Genomic DNA, 22,099 nt, shown 5'->3' on the forward strand with positions numbered 1-22,099 from the left:
GGTCAGTGGGGACAATGGCCAAGTGAAGATAATGAAACTCAGGTCTCATCTTTGAAAAGGCCAAGGTGAAATATAGGAAAAGGAAGGTAGAGTCAAAGGAGTGGGAGGAGTTTGCTTCTCCCCTGCTTTGGATCTCTTTTGCCCAGAACCTTGACAAGTAGCCAAAAGAAGTAAATGGCAAGGTCACATGTTCCTCCCAAAGGTCACTTCACAGTCTTGATCTGTCCTCTTGTGCAAGCAAGAGGAATATCATCTCGGCACCCCAAAGCTTCCTGATATATCCCTACCAGGGTACACAGAACAAGGCCCACCTGCCTACTCCTACCCACCCAACAAAATGCATCTCTAAAGCCTTACTTGGTAGGGCCCAGCACTCCAAAGAGGGAAGGCTTAGGGGGTAAGGGCAGGGGTTGATTCGAGAAATACAGCCACAGTCTCCCTCTACATAAACTTTCTCTCAAAACAAGATGGCAAACAAGGGAAACAAACAAGCATGGCCAGGGGAGACCACATATGACGTCTTAGTCTACATTCCAGTCAGAAGGAGCCACCAGCCTGTGGGTTTTCCTAGGCTCAATAATTAGCCTGTCCTGGCTTCTCTGTGTTCTACTGAGCTTTGCTTGCTAGAGTCCTCCAGGGCTTTGTTCTCCAATTCAACAGCATCTTGAACCCTGAAATAACCTGGCTGACTCTAAGGCCACCTATCACGGAGATATATTTTCTGAACAGTAAATGAAACTGAGTCTGTTAGAGGAATTTCACTCTTTCTCAAGTGTGAACATCAATCTGAGAAGTTGTCATTTGGCTACCAAAAATGTGTCCATTCTAGGCACAGCCCAGTGGGTCTTAGACACTATGGGCACTAGAAAGATGATGTTCTCTTGTGACCCTGTGTACACTTTGGGTCCAGCTCTTAGAATCTGTACAGAGGGTGCAGATTAACCATAGGCCTCACCTAACGATCAGTAATCCAAGGACAAGAACAGGGTCTGGGGTACTTTGACACCCTAAGCACTAGCATTATGAAGAAAATAAATGACAAGAGGAGGAAGAGGAAAAATAGAAAGCAGAGGAAAAGAAGGCCTGAAATGGGTCCTGTCTTCCCTTAAGCTATAAAACCATGATTTCAGTCTCTGCTAAGGTGAGGAATGACTTTCCCCTTTCCCTATACTTGCCACCCCATACTCTACCTTCCAGGTGACCTCAGCCAGGAGTGTTTGGCACCTATCATTGAGTCTACAGGGCACCTCAGGCAATTGCCTGGCCAAGAATTGATTCCTGAAGCTTACTCCTTCCTGCTTGTGGAGAGAGCTGGAGATTTGCTGAACAAGATGCCTAGGAGGTGGCAGAGGTGAGAGATGCACACAGACCTGGTAATAGCATGAGGCACCTTGCTCAGAGCTCCTGGGCAGGTGGGGAGGATTGCAATTGCTACCAGTGGCAGGATGATGAAATGAGAACTGAGTGACTCTCCACATATATGCTCAAGGATGGCCCCATGTGAAAGAGACACACACACAGCACCACACAGCAGGCTATCAATGACACAGAGATGACTGCTGAAAGGGGCTGCCAAACATTGAATAAGACAGGACCTCCAAATCCGGACAGCCTAAAACAAGATAACCAATGAAGATGGATGGTGGCAAGCTCTGTGCTTTGTCCCTGAAACACAGTTGCTTCTCCAAGGGTGGATGGCACAATTTAACAACACATGTGAGAAAAGATAGGGAGACAGGGAGGTTGGGGGCTTGTGCAAGGTATGGGTTCCCTGGCAGGCAGGGCTATAATGGGATATGGGGGAGCATGTTTGAACTCGAAACCCCCTCACTTTTAAGGACCAGAAAATTGTGAGGATGGTGGGAGAAAGGGAACTGGAGCCACGCCATGTGAGTGACAGTGGAAAGAGCTATGTTTAACCTGGAGAAGCAGCTCAGTGGGGCAGCAGAGCTACCTTCAGACATCTGAAATGCTATTTCAGAAAATAAGAGGGATTGAAACTCATTCTACCTGGTGCCTGTGCTAGAGGTGGGCAGGTGACATGGAAGCAGATCTGAGCTCTAGGGAAGGAGGAGTGAGGTTAACAAGTAGTCAACATCTTTTGATGACACGGGTTTTCCTCAGAGAGACTGAGCTCCCCATTACTGAATAGAATCGAGGATAGGCAGTTAACCATCTCTAACAAGTCCCACAGTAGGTCTAAGCTGGCAAAGACCGCCTTCCTGGGTCCTTTGACCTCCAGGAATTTGAATCTTTCCTTGGAGCCATGAAACAAGCCTACCTCTGGAGCAGTTTACTAAAAAAATCCTGTATCAATTCTCTGGCTGAAGAAGGAATGTCACACACTTTCAAGTCGTGCCATTCACAGTTTCCTTTTCCTCCACTCAGTCCTGAGGGCCTCACATCACTAAATCCCAGAGACAACAACTTGAGGCCATCTTCAGGGTAATTAAGTCCATGTCATCCACCCAAAAAACATAGAAACCTCTGGGCAGGGCCATATTTCCTCAAATCACCATTCTTACATCAGATTGCAGACATTTGTCCCCATTTGCCTGTGCTCCAGCAAGGTGATTTATGTCAAATTGTAACCAGAATAGAACTGGACACTGGGATGCAGAAAATGGACCTGTGTCAAGAACACAGTTCAGTGGCCTCCACCATAGCTGGCCATTCCCCTATCTACTGAAAGCTGTAGGGCACTGTCTTTTCAATGAGCCATGAGCAGTCAAGAATGACAGCCAAATTCAAACCTGAAAAGGAGGTGGAACACACTACAGACGTATTCAGGTCTGTATCTGAGTCTTGGACAAGGTTGACCAGCCAAAGCTATAGAGGGTGTATGCTGTGGCTGAGGTCATAGAGCAGCAGAGCTGACTGGCAATTTCCTCTGAATTGAAGCCCTCCAAACTAAAGACTCAGAAAGTTCTAAAGGGAGGCTCCTTAAGACTCAGGAAGAAAACAACTCACAAATCTCAGGAAGTCCCTGAAATTCACCAGGTTATATAAGTAAGATGAAAAAGAGACTCAACCTGCTGAGCTGTCTAGAAGTTTTGCATTGTGCTTTGGGTTTCCAGCTTCCACACGGCACCCATGCTAGGATAAGTTTTTGGTAATGTGGCTGCCTTTGAGATGTATGCTCTCCTGTAAGTAACCCTTCACCCATACCCCTAAAAGTAAGCCCAATAAAGTGACTGGTTCACCAAGTTGGACTTTAATAGTATCATTATTTTAGTTGGTCTTCAGTTCCCTATCTGGGTTGAATAGACATTTCTTTATGTCTCCACTAGAAAAGTGTCACAGCAAACCTGAAGGTGAGAATCAGATTTTCTTCTACATTCAACATTTTCAGAAATGTCACCCTGCAGGCCCAGAAGCACCAAGAAATCCCCTGAACCCTCGGCTCTCTGCCCCACTCCTCATCTATGGGACCTCTTTTATACAGATTACGATGTGCTGAAAACAAAAATTTCTATAGGAGAAATGCATAATGTACATGCCTAAAAAAGGCACACTGTTGCCTCCTTCCCAGATGTCCTCTGCTGGAGAAAATGTATCGGGAGGGGGTATGAGAAGAAAACATGAAAACGTGGTAGGGGTGGTGAACGAGGGGACCATGTCCAGATTGTCAACTAAATAAACCAATTTGAGAAGGATTAGTGACTCAGAATAATATTAGGCTTCAACCTCATCCAATCTGAAGTATTTACAATTAAATGAGCGGCAATATAAATAAGTAAGGTGCCACATAGAAAATAAGTAAGGTACCAGGCAGGGGTGTAGTGAGAGCTGAGACAATTTAGTAATGATTGTTGAAAGTGGAGCACTGGAGCTAAGAGGTGCATTATAGTGATAATCCTCACTGGTGTGTGTTTGCAACTGCTCACGATTGGAAGAAAGGCAGGTTGTGGGTATTCTGAGCACCTCCGCTAATGTTACAGCATAAAGGGAGAATGTTAGAGGATGGAATAAAATGTTTTAAAAGTAAAGATCGGTGTTGGCATCCATAATTACACATGCTTATGAGTCTTCCTGGAAGGTGTCTGGGAAAATTGCTACGGAGCAGGACAGGAAGTGGGGAAATTGCTCATTAACAGATGTGGCACAGATGTTGTTTCTTAAAAACAAAAAAGTGAGGAATGCTTGCAATCCCAATACAAGGCAAAGACAAGTAGATCTCTAGGGCTCACTGGCCAGTAAGATGAACCAAACCAATCAGCTCTAGATTCTGGGCCAGTGAGAGAGACCCTATCTTAAAAGCGAGGTAGATAGTGCCCTAAGAACACCTGAGGTTGCTCACTGGCCTCCATATACAAGTACATACATGAACCTACACACACATATACACATACATACATACCATATACACATGCATGCATACCATACACACACACACACACCACATACACAGTGTTGATCCTCTTTATCTCTTTCTGGAGACCAGCTGCTTAGGCCTCCTTGGTAGGAAGAAAGTCCCCTGGGACCCTCTAGAGAGGGTAGAGGTTTCTCATCCCTTGATTGGCTGCATGATGACGGTTATGGTGGGCTACTGTGCCCAGCCTACAGTGATTTCTCCAGCAAGCCTGCTTTGAGGACTTGAAAAAGGCCTGGACAGAGCCCGGCCCAGCCTACACCCAGACACTCACATGCCTTCTCTAAATAGAAGCCTTGTCTGACAGTGTTTGCCCTTCAGTTGCCTGCAGAAGCCAGGCTAGGAGTCCAAGCTGATGAGATACAAGCTAATTTTTACCTGGGCCCACCTGTCAATGTCAGTTTCCACGGGTTTTGAGTAGCATACATGCATGGTTATGTGATACCATTGCCTGTCTTTGGGGGCAGACCGTCCAGTGAGTGTGGTAAGAATCATTGGCCACTAGGAAATGGGCTTGAGGGGGGTCTAAAACATGAGCATTGGTCAAATCTACCACACTGTAACCTCTCTTCTCTTCAGATCCTGATGGCTGAAAGTCACAGTCCCACTTTGATACAGCCCGTCTTTCATACCTACCTAACACCCATTAACAAAAAGAGAGGAAGGCTGTGACTCAGAGCATCTGCACACAGCAAGCTGAGCTAATATAAAATAACTTAGTTTGACCTTCGTTTCTGGTTTTGTAGTTACTTCCTATTGATGAGATTTCTCACATATACTGTAAGACAATGTAAAGAAATGCCACCTAATGACAACTCAAGTATTATGCAAATACTGTTTCTTGAAGAAACAGGCAAGTTGAAGGCAGCTCTACTAAAGCCACTATGACCCCTGCCTGAAGCTGCTTAGCATCACTCAGCACAAGAGACAGCATACAAGGGCATTCCACATGGAAAGAGCCCACAAGGATGGTCTGCCCAGCTTCCTAGTTCTGATAAAGCCTAGTCTGGTGGCTTGAATAGGTATGGCCCCCATAGAGTCATGTGTTTAAGTTCTACTGAACTATGCTTGGCCCATAAAGACTGGCACTATTAGGAGGTGTGGCCCTCTTGGAGTAGGTGTAGACTTGGTGGAAATTCGTCACTGTGTAGGTAGGCTTTGAGGTCTCCTATGCTAAAGCTCCACCCATTGTGATATACAATCTCCTACTGCTGCCTTTAGATAAGCATGTAGAGCTCTCAGATTAATTGCATTGGCAAAGGAAATCTCAAAACAGCCTACTACAGACTCCATTGTATGGTTAGTACTGTTAGTTCCTATAAAGAGTGTTTTGATAAAAAGGAGCAAGAAAAAAATTCAACATGCATAGTTCAAGGAGAAAATGGGCACCAGGAAGTAGAATGGAGCTAAATCCTGTGTTCAAGGAAATAAACAGATTAAAGATATTAAATGGTAATGATACTCTGCTGTGCTTGAAGATAGGCACCTAACATAACTGTCCTCTGAGAGATTCCACCCAGCAGCAGATTGAAACAGATGCTGAGACTCGAAGCCAAACAAGGGGCAGAGCTTGGGGAGCCTTATGGAAGCCTTATGGGGTGGGGAGGGGACAAGACCTGCACAATAAGACCAACAGAGTTAACTAACCTAGGCCCACATGCACTTGCAGAGACTGAAGCACCAACCAAAGTGCATGCATGGTCTGGACCTAGGTCCCCTACATGTATGTAACAGCTTGGCAGCTCGGTCTTCATGGAGGTGCCCGAGCAAGTGGAGCGGGGATAGGGGTGTGGTTGCTTCTGACATGGACTCTGTTGCCTGCTATTGGATCACTTCCCCCTAGTTGGACTGCCTGGCCTGGCCTAGTGGAAGAGGATGTGCTCAGTTCTGATGAGACTTGACGTTCTGGGGTAGGTTGATATAGGATTGCGGGGCTCCCCTTTTCTGAGAAGAAAGGGATAGAAGAAAGGGGGAAGAGGGTGGAAGGGTGGAAAAGGGAGAAGAGAAGAGGGCTATAGTAGGGATGTAAAGTGAATAAATAAATAAATAAACTTTAAAAAGATATTAAATGAAGTAAAAGGAGTGGTAACCTCAGGACCTGATCCCATTCAGCTAAGTGTCCATCTTATTAAAAAAAAAATTAAAGAACAGTTTAGGTCCAGAGGTGGTGATACATACCTTTAATTCTAGCACTCAGAAGACAGAGGCATGCAGATCTCTGAGTTCAAGGTCAGCCTGGTTTACAGGGCAAGTTCCAGGACAGCCAAGCCTAAGCAGTGAAGGCATCCATCAAAAACAGAAAGCTGGTAAAGATGCAGTTGAATGAGGAGGCCATGTTCCAGCTCCAGCAAGCAGCAGAACTTGGCAGCTTCAGCCACATGGCTGTGGATTTAGAGTCAAGGATAGAAAAAGTGGTTATGGGATCTCCCTGTGAGACTAAGGATGGTTACTGAGGCCAGGAATGTAGCAGGAGTGTCCCTGTATGATGGCCCAGAGAGGCCATTGTGTAAAGCTGTGGTGGTGAAGCCTGGATTGCCTTGGAGATCCCAAGACATTAGAGATGCCAGAGACATGGGATACCTGCTGAGGAAAGCTACTACAGGGATGGAACCAGGCCAAGAGAAAGAAGCGTGTTGCAGTCTGCTGTGCTTGAAGATAGGCGCCTAACATAAATCCAAAGATGTGCTGTGTTCCTCAACCTGACTATCAGACTATAAAAACAGTGAGTCCAAAAGAAATGAAAATTTCCTAGGATTCTCATACTGGAAGAAAGAAAGGGCAGCAGCCAGGGTAGAACTGGCATCCCTAAAAGAGGTTTCATAGAGTTCCAACAACTTGTCAGTCCACCTTACAGGATGAAAATGAAGCTCTGTGAGGGATGGAACAATGCTGGACCACAGGTTTACCAGGACTGCTTACCAATGCGCATCCTCTCATTTCAGGATTCCCAAGACAGATTTCAGGAGTTCGCTGAATCTCTTTGTCCTTCCCTCTTCACAATGTGGACACATGAAATGAAGTGTGTGTGTGTGTGTGTGTGTGTGTGTGTGTGTGTGTGTGTGTGATTTCTGCTGTTGATTGGCTAATTGAAAATGAGTGGCTGGATCTGACTTGAAGCACAAGCTGTAACCCCCAAATTTAGTAGCATCATCATTCTCACTATCCTGTTATCGCACTCATTGTCTTCACCACCAACTTTATCACTATGCCCATTCTCAGCATGATCAGCTCTATCACCACTGTCTTAGTTAGGATTCTATTGTTGTGAAGAAACACCATGACCACAGCAACTTTTATAAAGGAAAACATTGAATTGGAGATAGCTTAGAGTTAAGAGGCTTACAGTTAAGATCATTGTCACCATGGTGAAAAGCATGGCTGCCTGCAAGTAGACATGAAGCTGAAGAAGAAGCTTGAGAGTTCTATATCCAGAACCACAGTCATCAGGAAGATGGAAAGAGACATTGGACCTAGCTTGAGCTCCTGAAAACCTCAAAGCTCACCCCTAGTGACACACGTCCTCCAAAAAGGCCACATCTACTCCAACAAAGCCACACCTCCTAATAGTGCCACTCCCTCATAACCAAGCATTCAAATATATGAGTCTATGTGGGCCCTGCCTATTCAAACCAGCATAACCACCATCATCACTATCAGCACCATCTTCATCCTTACCATCACCACCATCACTAACATACTACCACCACCTCCATCACCATCAACACCACCATAACTGTAAAGGTAGCATCATCCTCACTATCATCATCATCAGCACCATCACCCTCACTATAGCATCATCATGGTCACCTGATCATTACCACCATCACCAAAACCATCAATATTATCACTACATCACCACATTTGCCATCAACTTTTCATCATCATCATCCATTGTCACTATATCACCATCACCACCACCATCTTGTCTCTATCCTCACCATCACCATTAGCCTCATCATCATTGTGCTCATCACCATCCTCACTATAATCATGATCACAACTATCAGCACCACCACTATCAATACCATCACCACCAACAACCTATCGTTATTTTCATTACTATTACCACCAATAGTTGATCATATTTACCCACACTATGATGCAGATGCTGTGCTTGGCATCTCTCCAGTTATCTTGGTGGACACCCCACAGGCAGACATTCTGTCATCCAGCCTGTCTCACAGATAATGAAACAGTGGCTTGGAGAAGTCCAGCCACTTGCCCATGTGAAGTCAGCAGTGGAGCTGGGTTTATGGTTGGATCTCAAGCTCTTCACCACTGCCACCCTCTATCACGGGTTTAGTCAGTGACCCAGCTTAGCCTTTCCTGCTTCTTCCTAACACACAGCAGAACACTGGGACTCAGCAAGGCTGGGTGTCCGATTTTTAGATTACCTGTGATTTTGTATGAATGGCCTGCACAGACTCGGGGCTCCAGGGCTTCCCATCTAGTGTGTGCCCACAATTTTTCCATCCACATGTCACAAAGCCTTCCCTAGACCTTCTGTACATTCTCCTCCAAAAGCAGCTGGCTGCTCAGGCGTCACTCAGAAGAAGCTGTGGGGCAGATGTGTGAACTAAAGCCCTAAAGCCGTAGTGGCTTTGTTAAGTGCTTGGCACCAACACACCATCAAGCTGCCAAAATTCCCCTCCACTCCTTGCGCCTCAAGTCCAAGGTCATCATATCACTTTCTCAAGAGTGGTGAAACGGGCCCCAGAGGGGAGAAACATCTGGAAAGCAGAAAACAAACATATACTATACTTGGAGCCAGAGAAACTCGCCCACATTGTACATGATTGCTAACAAGCACCGGGCTCACCTTGGGGGATCAATGGGAGAATAGCTTTCAGGTGGGAGCAGGAGCTAGGGGTGGGGCCAGGAAATGGAGTAGAGTCAAGACCTTGATGAGAGGCACTAACTCAGTCACCTGACCTAGTTACTTCTCAAAGGTGTCACCTACCGAATACCTTAATACACCATATTTGGGGTTAGGATGTCAGCTATGAATTTGGAGGAAGAGCCCCAAACTTTCAATCCTGTTGGCCAGACACAAACTGGCTTGTCAACCAAACTCAAATGACACTTCTTATTAGTCAGAAGCAGAGAGAGCATCCCAATGGTCAAACAGAGGAAGTTTCTCATTGGTCAAACGCAAAGGAAACTTCTACTGCTTAAGCCCAAAGCAAGCTTTTCATTGGCGAAACTCAAAATTTTGACACTGCTCATTGGCCAACTCTAAAGGAAATCAGAAGCTAGGGAAGACATACCTTGGAGCGCACAGGAAAAGAGAAAAGAACTAAAGAGTGGATCTAGAGGTGGCATAGGGGGAACACAAATAGACTAGAAGCAGCCCCCACCTGCCCCATACATCCAGCAATTCCTCAATAGTTTCTGCTGACTGTGCAGCTTCCCAGCACCCAGTGCCCTGAGTTCCCTGCAAGGTCACCACCTGATGATCAGTCTCCTTCATGGAAGCATTCCCCTGTGCTTAAGTCCGCTCCCTTCTCGATTTAAACTTCTCCTTCCTTAATTATGCAGAGCTATGTAGAAAGCATCCTGTCCTCTGTTCCAAGCGGTCACCCCAACATCTCTCCTGACTGTGCAATGCCCTCCCAGGAGGTAAGCATCTGGTAAACAGCTTTCTCAGCTCGCTTTACATGTTTGTCATTCCTATTGCAGTACTTACAACCCTTATTATCTGCAGACCCCTGCTTGCGGAGTACTGCAATGATAATTTTCCCTAATTGATCTCGGTAAACAAGTGTCTGTCAATACAAATCCCATGCCCCCATGGGTCATTTGCTCCGATGCAGAGACGGGCTCCAAGTCAAAAGACAAAGTGAGGCTCTGCTGTCCCTGTGAGGGGGTGCCACTGAGCAGACCTTTCTTTGAGAGAATGCTCTCTGAGCCAAGCTGGTGGAATGAGAAAATAAATAAATAAATAAATAAATAAATAAATAAATAAATAAGCAGATGCTTGGAGCCAGGAGGATTTTCATGTTGCTATAATCAGATCGGATCTGTTTCCCAGTGAGAGTTCAGATTCCCTCATGCCCACAAACAGTCACAGGCTCAAAGCCACCTGCCCACATCTATACAACAATACCTAAGGTGAGGTCACGCTGGCTTCCACAGCCTAACTATCCTCATTCACTTTCCAAGAGTGCATTCCGAGGCTAGAGAGGTGACTCAGTTGGTAAAGCACACATTGACCACACAAGTATGATTATCTGAGTTCAATCTCCAACACCCACATAAGATGTCCAGTGCAGCTGAGAACCCACAGGCCCAATACCAGGGGAAGCAGGGATTGGCAGCTCCCTAAGCTCACTAGCCAGTCCGTCTAGCCAACCAGTGAGTTAAGAGTATAGTGAGAGACTCCGTCTCAAAAATTAAGAAGAAAAAAAGACACACAATATTAACCTTTGGCTTCCATGTGTATGTGCACACACACACACATACACACATGCATGTGTGCATGCAAACACACCCACACAAGCACTATACTCTGCACCAAGAAAGAGAACACTCTGTCCCTAAGAAACATCAGTGTTCACTTTCCCCATTATCTTCTTCTAGGAACAAGCTGATCACTGATAGACAGGGTAGACCTTGGTAAGGAAGAGAAGCCAAGACGGTGATAGTCCCAACCAGCTTCATGCAGGTTTCTAGCTAGTGTGGACAGAATTTGGCTCCTCATACTCTGTTTCCTCAGAGAAACTCCCCAGCCTGGTGGTGTCTTGCCAAGTTCATGTATGACCTTGAACCAATGCGGATTTACCGTCTTGCAGTGAAAGACTTGGGGACATCCAGACTCTAGCATGTACACAAACGCTAGCCTGGTCGTTTGGTTGTTTTGCTGTCTGCGCCCCTTCTGCCTTGCAAGACGTAACACCTACATTTCCCAGCAGAACTATGACAGTTCGCTTTGCATTGTTGTGGCGTAAAAACACCTGAAAGAAGGAGCTTGAGCGCACTGTTGCAGAGGAATCCAGTCGGTCGCAGTGTGGAAAGCACGGCAGAGCATTTCCAACCTCAGTGATGGGAGCAAGCGGCAGAGACTGTTCTCATCACTGTAGACCAGGAAATAGTATGATGGGGAATGGGAACCAGGGGTCTGGGTAGCATTCATAGGACTGCCCCTAGCCACCTTCTTTAGCTAGCAAGACCCTATGCTTCAAAGTTTCCATAACCTTCCAAAATAGAGCCACTGACTGGGGACCAGCGTGCTGTGTACTGTACGGTATCGTAAATGAGTCTGCTCCGTGGATGCTGGGCAGCAAGAAGCTCCACCCAGGCCATCACCAGCCCTCTTATCCTGTCTAGGCAGTGACAGAAACAGAAAGCCAATGATAGATTCTACTGGGGAGTGGCTCAGGTGGTGAACTGGGCCCAGTCTACCCTGCCAAGAGGCAAAGTCAGCTTCGATAACAAGGTAAGGTAAACCCAAGTCTTCCCTCCCTGAAGACCAGTCAGCCCACTTCTAGCCAGTAGCTGACAGCCAGGGTCTCCTAAAATTTATCACTGTTCCTGATGACCGCAGGGCAGGCTCACTGGTCCCCTGCCCAGGCTTCACCCACCAAACCTTGGTTTGAAGTTGGGTCCTGGGCTTCAAATTCTTCCTGTTCTATGAAATAAGGATGGCAGAGTCCCTAAAGCCAAACGTCATGGTAGAGCATTAGGTGTCACCTTTACAAAATGGCCCAGTGGCACTTGGCACCTGGGAAACTTAGGTATGACCTTCTTGCGTGTTTACTTGCTGGGACAAGTAAACAAGACAAGCGCTGGCCGGGGCTCGTGTGTGAGCTTCTGCTGCCCCCTGGTGGACAAAGCTGTTGCCTCAGTGCTTAGGTTTGCAGGTTTTCTGTGGTCTCCGGGTCTTGCGTGAGCTCCCCTGCTCCCCAGCCACCTCACCCCACATGCACAAAAAATATATATACCTGATAGGCATCTAAAATAAAGCCAGTTCATATTTTGCAGACAAAGAAACTGAGGTTTGAGATACGAAAAAAGACGGCCAGAAGAGTCCAGTGGAAAGGTTTAAGTAGAGGGAAAGGAGACAGGTGAGGTAACCACAAATAGGGACGCATGAAAAATTGGAGGCTTACTATTTTATATTTTCATGTAAATGTATTTTTAAAATAAATATAATAATTTGAATAGAAGTGCCCTCGATTGGTAGACAATACTTCTTTTAGAAGCCATGGGTTAATAAATTAAGATACCTCCCTAAGTGCTATTGGGAGGCCCCAGTATTCCCCCAAAACATGCAGAATATTGAAGCTGACTTTGGTGGCCCACCAGAGCTTGATGATAAGATCCTTTTGCAGAAGACACTAGCCATACACTTTAGATACAGGACACGGAGACACCAAGCTAGCACTGAGACAGCAGCTTCCTCCCCACTGGCTGACTTTCATGCTGTCAGAAGTTGCTAGGCCCACTGCTGAAGGAGGAAAGCCAACAGCTTTACCCAACCATGTTCCTTGTAGGGAGAAATACTGACCCACCAGGCAGGGTGTACCCACCGGTAAATAGTGTGTAGTTATGACGGGAGTAACCATCTTCTTCCTAATTGGATTTGAGGCCCACTCCACAAAAAGGAACCCATACCTGGTACTTGAAAGCTAGTCAAAGAACCTATGGCTGTGGAGGTCATGAGCGGTAGAAGGAAGATTTATGCCACTGTTTTGATAAATAGCCATGTTGCCCAACTGCCTTCCGAACACTCCTTCCTGACCCTCTAGAAGCATGTTCCTAGCAGCCTCCTCCAGAAGAGCTTCTTGCTATGGACAGTGCTTAGGAGAGACACTCAGAACTGGCCAATGTGCCACAAATAAATGATGGTGAAGTGCTCTGCCCTGGGCAGGAACACTTATATCATCTCCTCTATGGCTCAGAGAACATCTCAGAAGTCAGGGTGGAAAGAGTGTAAGATAGAAAAATGAAGAGGCATGCTACAAAAACCTGTCTTCTGGCCACGGAATGGCCCTTGCACTCAGGAACTTATTATTTCCACGGTTATCCAGAGATAACCATGTATAAAGCTAGATACATCGTCACAGATGGAAAGGGGGCTCACGGGATCCTGTCCCTCCCTGAGTGACTAGTAATAGTTGATAGTTGCTGGAGGAAGAGGACTCATTTGTTTCAGTGACATAAGTCAATAGTCAAGGCTCCATCCAAGCTCAAGAAAGAAACTCTAAATTCAATGGGTCACATGCAAAACAAAGACATGAGAGCAGAAGGGGAACTGCATGGGAAGAGTGGCTTCCTTAGAAGAGGGAGGGGGTGAGAGGGCAAAACAACTGACATTCATTGCAGGCATGTATGAAACTGTGAAGGGAGGGAGGGAGGCAGGGAAGAAGAAAGGGAGAGAGGGAGGAAGGGAGGAAGAAGAAAAAGGAAAAACTGAGGCTTGGAGAGCTCTGGCCATGGGGAGCCAGCACTGACACTTAACACTGCTGTTGTCACACAAGATCAGCACCGAAAGCTTGGCCCACGGGGTGTTACTACAAGGAGATTATAGGACCTTCAGGAGGTAGCCCCTGAACCTTCAGGAGGTTTTCGAGTCCTTGGAAGTATGTCTCTGAAGGGGATTGTGGAACTTTGCTTTCCTCCTCCTTCTGCTCATTTTGAAGCCATGAATCTACTCGCCTCTCTATATACAAAGACAATACAGCACTAACCTCCCAGCCAGTCTTGAACCTTGACTCTTACACTGAAAACTAAATAAACCTCATCTCTTTCAAAAGTTAGTTCCCTCCAGTATTTTATTGCAGTCACACAAAGCCATGACAGGCTGGGAGTTGTTGTTTTAACTCCCAACAAAGCCAGCTGCAGTGCGGCAAGCCAGCAAGATATTCTGAAGAGGCAGAGGCAGAGGCAGTACAAGTTCAAGGCCAGCCAGGAATGAAGAGCTGTCTTCTAGAGATGACAAGACCATTGCACTCTTGAACTCACAGCAGCTATTGCTGCCTACAAAACCAAGGCAACAAAGTCAGCCAACACTGCTGCAGGCAACACTAACTGAACTCAGTAAGTTACACAAGCACAATCGCGCGCGTGCGCGCACACACACACACACGCACACGCACACGGATGCACACATGCATACTCGCACATACAGGACTCAGGCCCAGCTGTGTTCATCTGGGCTTCTAGAACTGAAGGTTCAACATGAGTAGAAGAAAGGATGTCCACCACCCACAGGATCTGTTTGACTCAACCTGTACGTGCCTATTTATGAAGGATCATCTTCATTGTCAACTTGAGTACATTTGGAGTCATCAAATGTACTTCAGAGACTTCTAGGAGTGTCTCTGAGGGTTTTCCAGAGGGGTCTGAGGAAGGAATATCTATAGACCACACCATGTACAGGGGTCCAGACCTAGAAAGCAAGCTAGGCACTTCTCCCTCTCCGATCTCTCTCTCTCTCTCTCTCTCTCTCTCTCTCTCTCTCTCTCTCTCTCTCTCTCTCTCTCCCTCTCCTGCTCAACTGCTGAGTGTCCCTCTGAAGCCACTTTCTTCCAGCTAAAATATTCTTATTGAGTTCCCACACCAATAGCACAGTTGAGCCACTGGATGTCAGCCTTAAACAGCTGATATTTTCTCCCCATTCCCAAATAACCACCCCCATGGCCATTGTGGTTTAAGTGTGAAACATCCCACACAGGCTTGGTTGTTTGAATGGTTGGTACTCAGCTGGGATGCTGGTTTGGAAGGTTGTAGAACCTTTAGGGAGGTGGGTTCTCACGGGAGGAAGTGAGTAGCAAGGATGGGCCTTATGGGCTAGAGCGGCCTCTTGTCCCAACTCAATCTCTCTTCTTCCTGCCTGACAAAACCAGTCACCTCACCCTTTGGCTGCTCCAGCTACAATGTCTTCCCCACTGTGATATCCTCTTAAACTGAAAGCCAGAATAAATCTCTTCCCTGAAGCTGTGGCTTGTTGGGTATCTGGTTAGAGCCAGAAAAAAAGAAACATAACTGCCCACATACACTCAATGTTGAACACAAAGGAGAAATTAGGGAAAAAAAAACTCTCTTTATAAAAATACATGCATTTCTACCTGTAAGTGCTCAGGCAAAACAGGAAGTAGGCAGGAATGAAATCAGTTTGTGTGTGTGTGTGTGTGTGTGTGTGTGTGTGAAATTATGTATTTAAAACAAGTTATGGGGTAAATCAAAGGAACAAAGCTAAGCTCTATGTAAACACAAATGTGCTGTGAAGAACTAGTTGGCAAGATTTCTGTATTTACTAATATTCAACTTCAACATCAGTGGGATACGCACGAGGTAAGGAGGATGGCTTTGTCCATGGGATTAGCATGAAGCTTTGCTTGCCTGCCCTCTGTTACCACCCTGGGATAGGGGAGCCTAAAAAGGAAGTGGACTAAAGTCTCAAGCAATAGCCAACTTTATTCAGAACATCAGACAATGTATATTCTGAGTGTATTCTTGATGGTTAAGCAAGGTCATATGAGTTCAGGTTGTATACCAAGGACAACTTATGCTTGGAAACATCATCCAGAATAATAAGGGGTAAGGAGATGAGTAATCCAAAGTGAAGCCCCCTCCTGTTGTACTACTCATGGGAGGAACAAAAGAGCACATTCCAAGAACAATCCATGTTGTGCAGAAACAGAGATTACAAGACTTCTGTCTTGTTTACTTAGACTTTTCTAAGATCTCAGAAATCTCCCACAGCTTCATTCATGGATTGAGTTCCAACACCCTCTACTCAACAAATGCCAAAAGCATTTCTTCCCATCGTAGCAGCTACCATCCCTTTCATGATGGGACAGAAGCATTTGTAATGAAGGTCACAGAGGTGGGACAAGGTACACGGGAGTATACGCTGCAAGCTAGCTTATTAGTGCAGAGCCAGGGTCTCCACACCAGAGCATGGTGGCACTCGAGCAGAAAGAAGCAGGTTCTGCCTTGGGGACTTCTCTCTTTCCCATGCCACCACCAGCTCTGTCCCTAGGGAACAGCTGCTGTCCATGCCCTGATGCACTTCCATATAAGAGTGTGTCCCTTTGGCCATGTAGAGCCCATGGACTTGACGGCAGGCAGCCAGAGAAGGAGCCAAAGTCTGGATCTGGAAAGCACTGGATTCGATCTCAGCTCAGCCACAGGGTCCTATCCCTTGACTTTCCAGCAAAGTTTCCACTGGGCTCTGCAGCCCCAGTCCTGAGAGAGCTGGAGGCATTTTGCCCAGCCCACTGTGAACCCTGCATTACCAGGCTGTCCATCAGGACCTGCCAACGTATGGTTCACCAGGCCTAGGAAATAAATAGCCAAGCTGAAATGGGGAAATCTGGGCTCAAACAGTAGCAGAGAGGTCACAAATTCTCTGCAACTCTGTCCCCCTCATACCTCCCCCAAGCCACCCTCCCAGGACCATATCCTAGAAGGATAGGGCATGGATTAATGGTACAGGTAAGATAGAACTTAGACTTCAAGAGAGAGTCCTGGATGGCCCACATGGGAACAGATCCAGTGGCCACTGCTTCTACACAGCAGCTGTTCTGAGTCAAGGACAGGCATCATGGGATGATGGCCCTCTTGTTCTCCACAGTCAAGAGCACAGTGGCCTTCCTAGCCCATGTACAACCTTTCCAAAGCTGAGCCAGCCTTTATATCCACAGGGAGCTCCCTCTGCCTGCCCAGCCTCACCAGTAGGACCCAGTTCACATCCGCTGATGTCCCAAACCGTATCTGCTCAAAAACACCCTGTAAAACTCCTCCCACAAAACCACAATAGGGATCAGCAACGAGAGCCCCATCCTTCTATCACAGCTGTGCTGTTTTGATTTTTCTGAAGTTTGGGAACAGACCTCTATCGCCGGCTTTTTCATGTTCTCTGTGACGAAACACCTGACAAATGCAACTTGTGGAAGAAGGGGTTTATTTTATTTTCACTCATAATTCAAGGGTACAGTCTGCCACAGTGAGGAGGGCATGGCAGTAGGGGCATGAGACCGCTGGTTACATTGCATCTGTGGTCCCGAAGCAGAAGATGAATGCTGGTGCTCAGCTCACTTTCCCCTTTTTAATTCGGTCCAAGCCCCCAGCCCAAGGTTGCGCTGGTCACAAAGATGGGCCTTGACACCTCTGTTTATCTAATCTGGAAATATGCCCACAGACGTGCTCAAAAGTTTGGCTCCTGGGTGATTTGTAGATGCTAGCAAGTTCACGGGCGACATTAGCCATCACAGCATGAATGCAAGGCAGCCACCATATAACTTCCAGGTACCTTGTGGAGAGGTATCCCGTCAGTGGCTACCTCAGTGTTTCCAGCCCAGAGGATAGGAAGCAGAGGTGCTGTGGTGGAAGTCGACCTGTGAGTATCTTTCAACACCCCTATAATGCTGAACATGGCCAGAGGCTCACAGCAGAATCCACACGAAAACAGGGGTTCATAATACCAGTTCCAACACACAGACAGAGGCATTAGATTGGAGGACATAGGCAGGGTCCCCCACTGTTTACCTTACATCTCTCCCTTATTCTAGAGGAACCTGCTTAGGAGAATTCTGGCAGGTTAAACATGGGTCCCACCAAGCAAGTGCCATCAAGAGTTGAGTCTTGACAGACAGTTCTGGAGTTTGAATGGGGTTGGTTCTCCAACATCACTAACATAACTAAACTAAAAAAAACACTGCTGTCCCCCTGTCAAATGTGACTGGTGGAGTCTGGGGACGGCTGGGCCTATCAGAGGATGGTGCATCCACAGCAGTATCGCTCAGGGTAGTCAGCCACGTACACCTGGTGGTCGGTGCCATAGATGTAGTAGACAGAAGTCTTTCCTTCGTACCAGTAATGGACTTCCGTGATGGGGATCAGCTCGATGGTCTGGCGCTGAGGAAACAAATGGCCAAACACACCTCAGAGTTGCACTCAGGTCACTCACTTGCTTAGGAACCAACAGCAGCTCCCCCACGGCCTGCAGGGTAATGTGCAAAGCTGGGTGCACAGGGTATTCCAGATCCACTCATGCTTGATGCCTCTCCTGCTCTGCTCCTGTGCTAGTTCCATTGCTGTGGCTGTGATAAAAGTCCCATACCAGAAGCAACTTGGGGAAGAAAGGGTTTATTCTGGGCTCATAACTCCAGGTTACTGTCCATATCCGAGGAAAGCTGATGCAGGAATTGGAAATAGCAGAGAGAGAACAAATGCATACATGCCTTCCCGTGGTCATCATCTGTCTCTACGCTTACACAATCCAGGACTCAAACCTACAGAACGGCGCTGCCCACTGTGGGTGGGGATTACCATCCCAGTGAATGCAGTCAAGACAAGCCCCACAGCCATGTCCACAGGTCAGTCCGATCTAAACAAACCTCACTGGGAGAAACTCTTCCCAGGTGATTCTAGAGTGTGTCAACTCAACAACTGCCACTAACCATCACTGTTTCTGCCCATAGCCCAGGTCCTGGGAAAAACTAATTTATATTCAGCCACTGTCTACTATTAAGAGTGAGGCATGGGCACACACCCCCCCAAGGGACTTCAAGGAAGCTACATGACATTTCCAGGAGCACAAATGTCTCCATGAGGTACTGGAGAGGAGTGGAGAACAAAGTGTGGTCAGCCCTTACATTGCCAAACCACCCTGGGGATATCTGGAGTGGCTTACCAATTTTGATTTTGATTTTGACATTAAGATAAAGTGCTAAAGAAAGGTCAATGTTTGGTAGATTCTATCAGGCTTATCTGCTCGGGTTTACCTACCATCACACATGTGTCAGCATGGCCTCAGGGGAGTCTCTTGTTTTGCAGATGGGGAAACATGAGGCTCATGAAACCTCGGGGGTCTGATCATCAAACAGTTCAAGCCTGGGCTCCTCACACTTAGCAGTCCCCACGTTAAGCTCAGCTCTCCTCCCATCAGCCACCTCTTCCTAAACAACCTTCCCCATAAGAGGGAGTAGAAGTCTCCATCTCCCACAGAGCCTGCCTCAATCCTACATCTCCAGCTCATTCTGGAGTTCACAACCTTCCCATATCCCGGCTCTTCTGAGGAGGTGGGGGGGTCGTCCTGGGATTCCTGTGGGGGTTCCCTGCTACCTTTAGTTCCTGGTACTATTTGCCTCTTTGCAAGGGAAACACATAGTTGGTATACAATTATGACTTCTCCTGATGCTGAAGAGGCACATCCTAGGGCCTTTCTGTGGTCTGGCCTGTGCCTTCTGCTCATGCTACTTCCACATCCCACTCCCAGCATTGGATCCCAAACCCAAGAAACGGTGTGACAGGCTCGGAGTCAAATCCTCCTCACTTGCTGAAAGGGTTTCCCATTAGAAGCGCCCCAACCTATGGGAGGGGAAGCTGAAGCCATATTGCTGCCTTGGATTTCTCTCCAAACTTCCTCTGAGTCCCCAAGGGACACTGGGGCAGGATAGGGCCTTGGAGGAGGTGCTAAGGACACAGGACATTGCCCAGGATTGGGGTCGAAAACTTGGGAGTGGTGTTGAGCTCCATTTCTCTAGGCCTTGACTTTATCTGTGGAATGGGGTCAAAACTGCCTCATGGCCAGGTTGGACCCTGCAGGCCCTGAAAAGAATCAGCTGGGTGACCAACGGCTAGCCCATGTCTGAGGGGAAGCCTTCTGTTGGTGACACTAATGAAGATAAGCAGCCAGCCGGGGGCTCATGCCATCTGCCTGCCCCTCCATTCTTTATTATTTAACCCACAGAAAGCAATAAAGGCCCTTTGCCTCTTATTTGTGTGTCATTCTGAGTAAAACAAACAAACAAAAAAAAAAAACTACTGCCTCAGAGTTGGGATAACCAAATGAAGTAAGAAAACTAAGTCATATCCATAGCTAGAAGCAATAACACAACGATCACTTTGGAAAGCAAAAGCAGAAGCCTCCTTCCCCAGAAATTGTCATGCAAAACCTCCTAGATGAGGACTAACAGGTGCATGAAGGTGGAAACCAACACCGCTGCTCAGAAGGCAGGGCGGAGGGTCAGGAGCACTCAGGCTTCTGAATCCTTCTACAAAAAGCAGCAACATCCTTGCCTCCATCCACTGTGTGCTCAGAAGGTCTGAATTTGAGCCCACAAATCGCTCAGCCCCTCAGCCCTCCAAAGAGGGTCCTCTTGTCATTGTTTGCTTATGCGTTTGCCTCTTGGCTATATCCTGCAATGGAGGAGATTCCAGATAGCCGCCTGCAGCAGCTGGGACTGTGCGCATTGTGGTAGCTGCCATTTCTCATGACTAGATTCCGCTCCCCCACCTTCCGTAACAAGAATAAAACACCATCATAGATCATTGGCTCTGGCTCCAGGACCAAAGGCCAGTTAGAAAAGAGAATCCCAGATGTGACCTCAGTCATTCTGTCCCTTAAAAATATTTTCAGTGAGCACATCCCTACATCCCTTGTTTTTTTGTTTTTTTCTTTGTTTGGTTTTGTTTTGTTTTTGCAGTTCCTGGATTTTTCCACAGTGGATCATGTTGCTTGGGGTGAGATTGTGTTACTGGAGGAAGACTCTGGAGGCTACACCAGTCACTCTTATACCATGTCATCTAGGGTGACAGGTTATGAAAGAACTCACATTGGCCACTCCATGAATATGATGTCCCCAGACAGTGACCAGTGTGTACAAGCTGCTCAAATCATGTTGTCTCTCAAGCCCCAGTATTCCTGAGCCCCCTGCCATGCCCACAGTGAATACCTCAACTTGGGGCTCCTCCCTCACAGAATGGAAACCATCCCAGCAGGAGTGGAGATATTCTAGAAAGATACTTGTGTTTATCCCTGTCAGACTGTTGACACAATGGGTCCCAAGGAAGTAGAATTTTCTCCAGGAATCTTATGTGGAGGCAAGAGAGTAGGAAACCTTAGTGTCAGCCAAAGAAGTACCATATCTCCTGGGGAAGGATATCACACAAAGTGTCAGGTACCTTGCAGAAGGTGGGAGAGCCTAGAATCTGATGGGTCAGTGATGGGCAGGAGCATGCCTTGACCAGGACCTGAACCTGTCAGGACCCCAAAGACAGCCCTGTAAGGAGGGGATTACTAGATTTCTTTATGCATGCCTCTCCTCAGCGTGCTGTATTGAGTAGATCTCCTTTGTCTGCTTTCTCCTGTTCCTTGTCTTGCTGGTTCATGTACTGGAACCAGGTGATGAAGCCCAGACTTGGGCAGCCAGCATCCAGGCTCTGCCTAACTACTCAGGTAAAAGCTATAATACTCCACCCAGGCAAAAGCCAGCTCCTTGCGAGGCCAGTCAGTGCTCTGTCCCCACAATTTCCACTTTCTGACAGCCTGCTGCTGCATGCACCCCAGGTTTGAGCACCCCCCTCCCCACAGTCCAATTCTCTGCAATGAAATCCGAAGACTATGGGGCCAACTTTCCATGTCCAGGGCTTATGGGGCCACAAAGGCTGCAGCCCAGCCTCCTGGCCTTCAGGTAGGTGGTCAGCAGGGCAGGACTAAAGCTCAGAACCACCCTAGGATCAGACTGAGGTTGACATGTCACCCCACCCACAGTCACTGAAACATGTCAGGAGCGCAGAGCCACTCTGGGATCAGACTGAGGCTGACACGTAATCTGGCTTGGTTTCCCTCGCATCTCATCCCCAGTCTTTCAAGTAACCCTTCCTCAGTAAGTGACACACTCAATAGACACATCTCAGGGCTGCTTCTGTAGAGCCCAACCTGAGACAGGAACCAACCCTGCCATTATGAACACTGAGGTTCAGGGATGAGGTGGG

General features: G+C 47.1%; 1 protein-coding gene across 4 annotated transcripts in view; it reads right to left on the bottom strand.

Moving 5' to 3' along the window:
- Positions 1–8,768: 8,768 nt before the first annotated feature.
- The window catches only part of Ssuh2 (ssu-2 homolog), a 28,845-nt gene continuing 15,514 nt past the window's right edge, over positions 8,769–22,099 (bottom strand). For 2 of the 4 annotated variants that reach the window (XM_021636496.2, XM_021636495.2), the window contains exon 12: positions 8,769–9,102. In XM_021636496.2, coding sequence (XP_021492171.1) covers positions 9,052–9,102 — 51 coding nt within the window. In that variant the 3' untranslated portion in view covers positions 8,769–9,051. Of the gene's footprint in view, positions 9,103–17,285; positions 18,236–22,099 lie in introns of those variants that run through there. The other 2 variants (XM_021636492.2, XM_021636494.2) reach the window with 1 other exon arrangement.

The sequence above is a fragment of the Meriones unguiculatus genome, chromosome 5 (genome assembly GCF_030254825.1).
Source record: "Meriones unguiculatus strain TT.TT164.6M chromosome 5, Bangor_MerUng_6.1, whole genome shotgun sequence".
Classification (NCBI taxonomy): Eukaryota; Metazoa; Chordata; class Mammalia; order Rodentia; family Muridae; genus Meriones; species Meriones unguiculatus.